At 39.8% G+C, this 10,774-nt stretch overlaps 1 protein-coding gene across 1 annotated transcript in view; it reads left to right on the top strand.

Annotated features, from left to right (window-relative positions):
* Window positions 1-3,075: 3,075 nt before the first annotated feature.
* Window positions 3,076-10,774, top strand: part of LOC112155046 (RNA-binding motif, single-stranded-interacting protein 1) — a 19,670-nt gene continuing 11,971 nt past the window's right edge. The window contains exons 1-4 of the mRNA XM_024286418.2: window positions 3,076-3,376; window positions 4,763-4,929; window positions 6,356-6,414; window positions 8,632-8,723. Of these exons, the coding sequence (XP_024142186.1) occupies window positions 3,311-3,376; window positions 4,763-4,929; window positions 6,356-6,414; window positions 8,632-8,723 (384 nt within the window). The 5' untranslated portion in view covers window positions 3,076-3,310. The remainder of the gene's footprint in view (window positions 3,377-4,762; window positions 4,930-6,355; window positions 6,415-8,631; window positions 8,724-10,774) is intronic.

Here is a 10,774-nt window from a genome sequence, read left to right as displayed (position 1 = left end):
AATCTAAAACAAAAATAGAAAACCGGTGTGGATGCAAATTTTTGAATACATACTAGTCAAATGCAACTGAGAACAGGTGAGTCTTTAACCTGGATTTAAATACACTGAGTGTTTCAGCTGATCTAAGGTTTTCTGGAAGTCTGTTCCAGATCTGTGGAGCATAGAAGCTGAATCACTCTAAGAACTGACAAAAGACCAGATCCAGATGACCGGAGAGGTCTAGGTGGTACAGTAAAAATAATTGGCCTCTTTGTTATTCCTTTTTTGAGAGAGGATTTCCATAAAACTGTAGTTGATAGTTTGACCAAATTTTTCAAGTCAGATAGAATTCAGAGCCATTTTTAAATATTTTTACTCAGGAGCCTTAAAAAAGTCCAAAGAGTATCATCAACACTAACACAACTATCTCTATCAATCTTCAAACATTAAGTTTGCATACACATATCAACCCAGTGAGACCCTTCTTACTAAAGATGGATGATTGCTGAAGGCAGCTTCTAGGAGCTGTTAAAACTGTGCGGAGATCCTTCTACCAATTCCACTTCCTTGAGATCTGTTGATGAGAAGAAGATGAAAGATGATTGTCTTTCAGCTTGTGCAGATTGAGCTGTGAGAATGGAAAAATCTACTTGGATGAGCGGCAAATTCTAGAGAAACCTTTAAAGTCCCGTTGCCCTGAAGAACAGAAGCTTGTGACGACATGACCTGGATGACTGAGAATGCTTTCAGACGATCAGTGAAACTGGAGTGTCTGCTCTGATTTGTGAAACAGAGATCAAAACATCCACATTTGGTAACTGTTTACTCATGGTGTCTGTCTTTTTGAGCTCAGTTAAAAGCTATTACTAAAGTAGCTGTAAGTGGCACAAAGTTTTGGGATTACCTCACTCAGTGAATGACCTTGGAATTTCCCTGTCTGTTTGTGTCTCACACATCTACGTTCATCTCAAGGTGATTTTCAGATCTTTTCAGCTCTTCGTGTTAATACCTGTTCAGTTGGCTTGGGTTCATGTAATCTGAGTCAACACGGGAGTCTGTGAGGACACCTTTCAGCAAAAAGGACAAGCACTTTCCACAACTGCGCGTTCTTCTATTGTTCTTTCATCTGGGATGTTGACAGGAACAGAAATGGCTTTTAGGTGGGCAAGGTCAGATGCAAACCTATCCTGAGTTAACCTTTTCTTTCACTGTTTCATAAAAGGCTGTACAATTACCTCTGTGGCCGCCCCGCCACCCCACCCAGCATCCTTCACAGAGTGCTGAATCAGACCTCACTCCCTTTCTTCCAACACTGACCCGATGACTCCTGGTGGCCTTCAGCAACAAGACTTATGACCTTTTGTTTCACTGAGATTGACTTACAACGTGCTACACTGGTCAGAGCCTTTCACTGTTTTGGTTACTGGTGTCCAAGTGGACTCAAGAGGGTCGTTTCAATGATTCTTAAGTTACAAGCTTTTTGTGGGACAACAAAAGCCAAGCATCCTTAAGCTCATGTTCTCTCCGGTTATTGCACATGGTTTTAGTGAAAGCAGAGTTTAAGTTAAACATCTGCAAGTCTTAAATAGAACAAACTATTATGTATGGCACATATACAAAATATAGCATTACAGATTTTTTTTTACCCTCCTTGTTACTATTAATCACTTTCACAAACGTTTATAAAGAGGAATGGCAACATCTTTTCCCAATTTCCTTTAACAGATTCAAGCCAGATAAGTTTCAGTTTCCCAGGGTTTCGCAATGCAAAAGAATTTTATTTTCACCCAGTGGCAGAGCCTGAACATTTTTTATGGGAGGGGCTTATGACTTTGGAAGGGTGACAATTGATAACAGCAGAGTGTAAGGGCAAAACAAATGTATGCTAATATTATTGATAAATTATTATTAATACGTTTTCAAAAAAACAAGTATTTCATCATGTATGAAAGCAGATTGGATTAAAAAATTTTAGGGGCTCAAGATTTTATTTAAAAATGCTTAATTTGTTGTTTTTGCAATACTTAAAGTCCCACTCCCAGTATTTTAAAAACATTTCCTATGGTCTTTTAATTATGATTATTCCATTTTTAGCCAAAAAAAAATCACTTTCTTGGACATAGTTTCTGCAGGGCGACAGGAGTTCATCAGAAGTTTACCTTTGAGTTGTGGGTGGGACTTGGCACAGAGCAGGCCTGCACTTATTTCCCATCATCCCTTCATTTACATTCTCCTACTAGCTTAAAGCCCCCCATAACCCCAACCTAACATTAGAAAATGGTGGGCAATATCAGAGCCATTCAGCAATACAGTTTAGAACCAGTGCCAGCCCGGATGATAAAATACTGTGATGGATCTATTTGTCTGCAAGTTGGATGCATCGTAATCTAGCGGAGCACGGAGCTTGTGGCCTGCCAATTGTAGTTTTTACGTATTAACTACAAGCTTTATCTACTGCTCTGATTTATAACAATTTAAATAAAGAAACACTCAGAAACACATCTTTAATCTTGATTATCTTTATTTATGTCCTCCATAATGAGAAAAACACTTAAAAACGCAAAACATCATTTTCATTGGAGTGAGTTTCATAAGAAGCTTTTATTGATTTTTTTTCTTAATCTTTGTCAATAATATTGACTCAAAAATGGGTGTGGCAAGTTTTGCTGGGGGTAGCTGCCTCCATTAGCCCCATCCAACAAAACTCCGCCCCTGTCCTCACCCATAAAAACATGTTGCTTTTTATAACAGCAAATCACCCCAAAAACGCAATAATATCTAATAAGAGGTATCTTTGTATGTTTTTAGTGTACTTTTACTGCCAAGACTTCTTTAGCCAATTAATAATACCCTAACCCAGGTGGATCATGCAATGTTTATCTTTGAACTCAAAAGAAAAGAATATTAACTTTTTGGTTTATAGTTAATGTTAGAAGAGACACTTCAGATTTTACTCTTTTGTTGTTCATAAAAACCAACTTTAAATCATCCCTTTTGATGTGAATTAAACATGAAGAAGTTGCCCCGTCCCACCCCCCTCCGCAGAGACCGAATGGTTCCGCCCATGGCAGCTGCGTCACGGCTGCGCAGCGGCGACTGCGATTCAATGAAGCCGCCAGTCAGAGCCGACGGGGCTGGGAGACAAACCCAAGCTGGGACAATTCACGGAGCCTCCTGCCGCCGGGATCCTCGACCACAGGGAATATGTATACACCCACCGAGCATAGAAGCCGCGTTTTTCTCCATTAATAAACACACAAGGATACCTTTGCTAGCCGCTTTCAGTTTGAACTTGAGAGTTTGATGCTCCGAAGGTTTTTTTCTGAACTTAATGTTCCAAGTGAGAATGATTTTTGCTAACACTGGAAACCCACCTAGAACTTCGTATCGCAAACAGGTAAATATTCATATTTTGACTGTTAATTTGAGACGTCTACTGAGCAGACTTTATAGAAGTCGAAGTTTTAGACAGCTGTTTACTCTAAAATAAGCTTTAAATCGTTTTTGGTGTACGTTTGGTTTTTAAAGTACCAGAAATTATGCTAATTATGTTCAGATATCGAGTTTTTTTCCCAGGAGTCATTGCTGCACAGCTTAGGATACCGTCCAGAACCAAACTGCTGGACACAAACAAATCCCCATCAGCTCTGATAAATGTATCATTTTAGGTGTAAAGTCGTAAATTGGAGTTATCATCAGCACAAATGAGTCTTATTTAATTGCTTATAAACTTAGGCAAAAGATTCGCACTTCTACTTGTGTTATTATCCTGTGGCCTGAACTTCATGGGCGAGGCCTTTTACTGGAAACCCAGCGTGTATTTCCGGAGACTTCGTGACGGGCCCTGCTGGTCTGGAGCTGCCTGATAAGCTGCCATCCTCTCCCCATCTCAATCTCTCATGGTCCTGCATCTGGGCTGTCAGGCGTTCCCATGAAGACAGAGAGAAAAGGAGCTTATTACTCATGTATCCCACTTTTGGGAAAAAGTAGACAGCTTTCTGACTGTTGTAATGTAATTGTAATTTCAAACATTACATTTTATTTAATGAGGCACACAGCTTTACTTTTAGTCTATTATCCTATATTTTGGAGTTATAATAATGTAATAAACCACTTTGTTTGCAGGTTGTGGGAGTGGGGGGGGGATCAAACCCCTCCGATTAGCTTCACATTAAAGGCATGTGAGCTGGTTTAGAAGTCGGTCACAAGAGAAGCTCCTCAGGGATGATGTTAGATTGCTCAATCCTGTCATCACTGCATGCTTGGGATTCCATCAGTTTCCTTTCAGCGAGTGATTCCTCAGACGGAGGGGGTGCTTTGAGGGATAATTAGGGTCTGGTAGGGAGCCTGAAGGGGGGGAAAGATTTTACAGACAACAAGCTTTTATTGTCTGCTTGCTTCTTTGGCCCTTAGATGAAAGAGGATGTTTAAGTGGCAATATGAGGACTTTCGGATGATGAGGAGAAACTGTAACCCTATCTTATAAAAAAGAACGAAAAAACTCTACATATACCAGATAGTATCTGTTATTTGCGCTAATATTCGGAAGAGTGATTCCTGTGGGGTATCCAGGGTGTAGCTCACCTTCAATGTTGGATAAGATTGGCTCCAGTGACCCTATGACCCCTAAAGGGACTAAGCGTGTTTGTAAATGAATGTATGGCTGGATCTCGGTGGGATGATTGTCCTTGTTGTGGACATGTGATAATCCAGAGTTCTGTGTCTTCTTGAGTGAATTTGAGTGAAATTGTTGCTCTTCATCTTGCATCCATCTCTTCTTCAGCTACCTGCAGCTCCACTGTCCCAGCCCATGGCTCCGCCCAGCCCCAGCACCAACAGCAGCACCAACAACAGCAGCGGCGGCTGGGACCAGCTGAGTAAAACAAACCTCTACATCCGAGGTTTGTCCCCTTCAACCACAGACCATGACCTGGTCAAGCTTTGTAAGACGTGAGTACTGCACTTCCTTTCATTCTTTTCCTCTATTGATCTGGGATTGATATTCTTCAGCATATGTCTACCTGCAGAAGAGGTTCATGCATTGATATAGTGTTGGGAGTACTGGAGCAAAAAGAGCTAATATGTGAACCCTCTACCACTTAAAAAACACATTTTTATGTTTGTAGTTGTAATTTGGTGTGGTATTTTTCAAAACAGACTCAGCAACTGTATATAGCTAGTTTGTTTAAGATTTCAGAAAGATCACAAAATCACAGAGGAAACTTCAGCTGGAAGCATTAGGGGAGTAAAAGACATTTAGCTGGTATTCCTACAATTCTATTATCAATAAAACATCTACCTATGTGAATTGCAGTGGCCTAAGCAGCAGCATGTTGTTGCTAAAGTCTTTAAATGTCTGGACTTTGAGAATAATTCATCTTGTGTGGGTTATTCTCACATTTGTTGACTTTTAAAGACCATTTCTAAAGCATTTTCTTTAAATCTATGACCCATATTTGATTCACACAGAATCAAATATATTGGAATCATGCAGAAACATCTGTTCTACATTCTGCAAAACTAACATGCTTTACATTTTGAAGGTGTTGCAAATGTTTTTAAACATGTTAAATCTATATATAAGTCATGCACTTACTCGAGTGAATGCATTGCACTGACTCTGCAAGAGTGCTTCAAACATGCCCTCAGCTCATGACTTGGGATTAGACTTTGGAAGACAGAGAGGTCATCAGTTCCTACTCTTTAACCTGATTTAGTATCTAGGGTGGCTCTAATCGTACATTTTTCTTTTTGACTTTTCTTGTCAAGAGATCCAATTATTTAGTAACAATCCAAATCATTCTAATGTTACCATTTTAAGTCTTAAAATAAATAGTTATTCTTAGTTTTTGAATAAAAACATCAATAAATTAATTGAGTCAGTCTGAAGTTTTCACCTTATTAACTTTGACTTTATTAACTTTAACAGTAGAAGTGTAAAGGAATACTTTATAAGTTTTGTTTTTCTTTCTAATTTAAAAACTGTGGCTGAAATTCCCCTCAGAATCTGTCAGTAAAAACATTTTAAACCATTACATCATAAATGGTAATTTCAGGCCAATTAGAGAGCTTTTATTTTTAGATAACACATGATAAAAGGTGTTGTATGTGCAGCACGGGGACTTTACCAGTGCAGTAAGAGATCCAGCGCCTTGTTTGACACAGTGGTTTAGTTTGGCTGCAGAGAAGCGACTGCTTAAGAGTAGTGCTTTGCACTCACAGTGGAGTTTTCAGCACTGCGTCGAAACCACTTCCTGTTTCTCATAGTTTTGCAGTGATGTCATGGATTGTTGCTCAACCCTCTTTCTCTTTGTGTGCTTTAAAACTGGCTGTTCCTGAAACATAGCATTAATAATACTCTCTACTTCTCCTTTAGGTATGGCAAAATCATTTCAACGAAAGCCATTCTCGACAAGACTACAAATAAGTGTAAAGGTGTGTGAACGTCCTCCATTCAGTGTTTTTTTGGCTGCCAATGATATGGAGAAGTCAGGAAATGGAAAGCCGGGCTGTTGAATGTTACCTATTTTAAGCAGCAGACCTTGTGTCATTGTTGTCCATGTTTCCTGGGATGGCTGACCAATTCTTCCTCTTCCTGTTGAGCACCATGACTGGTCCAACTGTAGTAGGCTGTCCAACCTGACTAAAAAAAAGGTCTTTCAGATTATGTGCAGTTGCAACTCTCCTCAGGATGCCTGAATCATCACCCAATCCAAGAGTTTCAATGATAAATATCTTGTAAGGATCCCACTGAAGTTTAAACAGACCCCATTGATGGCTTTGTTTAACTTGTGAACCCTAGAAAGTGCATCAGGTTTCAGTCTTGGGTACTATTGGGTAAAAGGACCTAATCTGACAAATATTTTAAGATAAATTCCACTATGTTTGTGAATATTGAACAAAAACAAAAAATAAATAACAATAAACCTGTTGTTGTAAATTGTACCGTGCTACCACTCTGATTCACTGATCAAACAACAGTGTTTTAGTCTGGTAGAGCATGTATGTTTCTTATCAATCAGGAAGAAGAAACGATAGCAGTAATCTTTCATTTTGTTTCAATCTAAGAAGGGTCACGTGGTCCTTTTGTAAAAATCTGGAGTTCAGGAATTTTAGGCTTATATTTCCACAAGTACAAAACACAATAATTGCCTTAGACTTTAAATTAAAGGGTCTTTATCATGCAAAATCAACTTTTTGAGCTTTTAAGTCTGTTATTATGTTAATTCTTCATGAAAAGCAACCCCAAAGCGATGTTTTGCTCCATTTACACATCTCTCATTCCTCTAAAATCCTGCTCTCCAATCCACAAAAACGAGTGTCGCATTGTTCTGTATGGAAGTGGGGAACAGCCCCTTCCAGGAAGAGTCTGTGCTGCCAGCACCGCCCCACGGCTAACACACCAATTTTCTCCATGGAGCTAGTGGTGATCAAGAAAATGCTTCCATTTTATATGCACAATATATACATCCATCTTTGCAAAAGTTTGGATGTTGTTTGTTTTTGTGGACAAAACGCAAACATGCTGCAGAGAATTATGTGATGAAATGGGCGGCACCCACAAGAAGCAAAAGGCGGAGCCTCAGAGGCGTCCTACTTCCTGGTTGGAAAATGAGTTTGCGAAAACAACTCTTATTTCAATAAAAAAATGTTTTTTTAGTGTGCCAAATGTAATTTATTATCATATTTATGGATATAGTTTAGTCTGAAAGGCTTAAGAATAGCATGATAAAGGCTCTTAAGTTCTAATCAATGAATTGTAACTCTTACCTTATATGTTTTCTGTCCTAATCCAATTTGTTAATGAAGTAGCTGCCTTAACAGCTTACAGTAAAGTTTGGAAGTGTTGCCACTGTCTGATAATGTAATATATAATTGTCTATAAAATTTTCAAACAATCATCTAATGATATTCCTCATTTTAGCCAAAAGAATAAAAATGGAAAACCAGATTTGTGTTTACAGTGTCGCTGCAAAAGACTATGTTCTCACCAATGGAAATAGCCCAAGTTCATTCCAAATTCAGACCCACATAAATTGAAAAATACCAATGAAAAAAACAATAGCTACTAATTATATTTACAATGTAGACCAAGGATTTGTCTCAAGGATTGATACTCAATGATTGCATACCAGTGAGGTGCTGATGGAGCAGGAGAACCTTGAAGTCATCAATTTAACCACAAATCCCTCTGTATTTTATTACCACACATTAGGCTTATCTGCCCAGCTGTGAAAGTTTGGTCAAAATCAGGTCACGTTACAAGGACGTTGGCGGGGAAACCAGCAAATCTCCATCACAGATTTTAAAAAGACAGAGTTTGGGTCAGACAAAGACACTGAAGGTTCAACTTGTTTTGTACCCACCAGGACAAAGAGCTGACGTGAGCCTCTAGCATCTGCATGCTCAGCTCTTTTTTGTCTAGGTGGTCACATGATTCTCAGCCACATCCACTCACACAATCAAAGCACACTTATGTTTGTGTATCGGACAAATTCAGTGCATATCCCATCATTTTAATCAACCAATCAGCTCTGTACAACATAGTATTGTATTGTGGCTTTTGTTAACCCTTAATCAATGGTTGGAAGGAGATGCAACACAGTGTAACTGCATGTGTGAAACATACACCTAACCACACTGTCTCCTCAGGATATGGCTTTGTGGACTTTGACAGTCCTGCTGCAGCTCAGAAGGCCGTGGCTGCCCTGAAGACAAGTGGCATCCAAGCTCAGATGGCAAAGGCAAGGATTCACGACTGACTAATCCTGATATCAAATACATACAAGTCACCCAGCAGCACTGCTTTGCTCCCATCTGGCCGGACAGGAAACTTAACCCTAAGCCTTGTAGAATTAAATAGCAGGACAGGAATGCTGGCCAGCAGGGTGTACGCTCCACAACAATTGCTCTGTTGTGACGGGTCTGCGCCTCCGTGGGTTGAATCATGAAGGAAGCATGTGCTGTGCGAGGATGTGCATGAACTGTGTCTCAAAGAAATTGCTTTCAGGTGTTTTCTCTGTACCCGATTGAACTTAAATCCTTAATCAGTTTCCCGTGGGAGACGTTTCTCTGTTTACATGTCAAGTAGGAGTTACTAGACAGCTTAAGGACAGGCCACAGGGAAATTTTTCAGAGATTGAATTTTAGATAAAGTGATCTAAATCTAATTATGTGCTATGGTATTTATTAGTGAACACATCATCAGGTATTAAAAGATGGTGCAATCTTCCATTTTTGACTTCACAAGAATCCTTCAGAACATTCAGATCAGAGAGCACGGGTTATTGAGGTTTGCACAAACAATGTAACTGCCTTACTGAGAGAGGCACGTTTGGTTTCAAACAAACCTTGGGTGTGGTTACTATCAAAGCTTTAGAACCCTTACATCTTCATAGACATAAACCAGAATTGTCAGATGCCTTCAAAGGAGAGTCTTCCTGTATGTTCTTCTTTTAGACTTGAGTCTTAGAAAGATTTTAGCGAGCCAAGACATACGCCTAAAAAAATTCAAAGCGATTTTACAGATAATAAAACAAGTTTTTGGAGCTGAGGTCAATTAGGAGTCCTTATAAGGAGAATTTATGGCAAGAGGTAACTTTTGGTTGTGGTAACATGGTAAAAATTTGCAAAGGTTCAACAGACGTTGAGAAGTCTGTTTATAGGAATTTTTGACCGTTTTTCCAAAAGCGCATTGGTCAGGTTGGTAGAGAAGGCCTGGCTCTGTCTCCGCTCTAATTCATCCGAAAGGTGTTCTATGGGGTTCAGGTCAGGACTCTGTGCATTTCATCCACACCAGACTCTGTCCTCCATGTCTTTATAGACCTTGCTTTGTGCACTGGTGCACAGTCACGTTGGAAGAGGAAGGGTTCCACTCCAAACTGTTCCCACAAGAGCATGGAGATGTCCAAAATGTTTTGGTATCCAGAAGCATTCAAAGTTCCTTTCACTGGAACTAAGGGGCCTAAAAAACAAGCCCACACCATCATTCCTCCTCCACCAAATTTCATACGCTCAATGCAGTCTGAAATGTCCCGTCCTCCTGGCAACCTCCTAATCCAGACTGGTCCATCAGATTTCCAGATTGGAAAGTGTGATTTATCACTCTAGAGAAGGCCTCTCTACTGCTCTAGAGTCCAGTGGTGGCGTGCTTTACACCACTGCATCAATGCTTTGCATTGCACTTGGTAATGCAGCTGCTTGGCCATGGAAACCCATTCCATTAAGCTCTCTGCGTTCTGTACTTGGACTAATATGAAGGTCACATGAAATTTGGAGCTCTGTAGCATATGACTGAGCAGAAAGTTGACGACCTCAGCGTCTGTTGACCCCTCTCCATCAGTTTATGTGGCCTACCACTTCTGAGTTGTTGTTGTTCCCAAACTCTTCTATTTTATTTTGAGACAGCTGACTGTGGAATATTTAGGAGCAATTAAATTTCACGACTGGATTTGGTTCACAGGTGGCATCCTATGACAGTTCGACGCTGGAACTCACTGAGATCCTTAGAGCGGCCCATTCTTTCATAAATGATTAAGACACCTGATTCTGATCGTTTTGATGACTTAGCCCAGGGGTCGGCAACCCAAAGAGTTGAAAGAGCCACTTTGGACCAATACAATAAAAAGCAAATGTGTCTGGAGCCGCATAAATTGAAACGACTTATAAAAGTCGTACACTATAAGGAACACATAGAGAATGTGTCGAATAAACGATTATTACTCCTGCTGCGTGTCCTTGTGTCATTTAAGCTTTATTTTTGGCCTCATGTCAATTGGTGAGACATTGCAGTGTC

The sequence above is a fragment of the Oryzias melastigma genome, linkage group LG21 (assembly GCF_002922805.2).
Source record: "Oryzias melastigma strain HK-1 linkage group LG21, ASM292280v2, whole genome shotgun sequence".
NCBI classification, from domain to species: Eukaryota; Metazoa; Chordata; class Actinopteri; order Beloniformes; family Adrianichthyidae; genus Oryzias; species Oryzias melastigma.
This window is presented reverse-complemented; position numbering and strand designations above follow the sequence as displayed.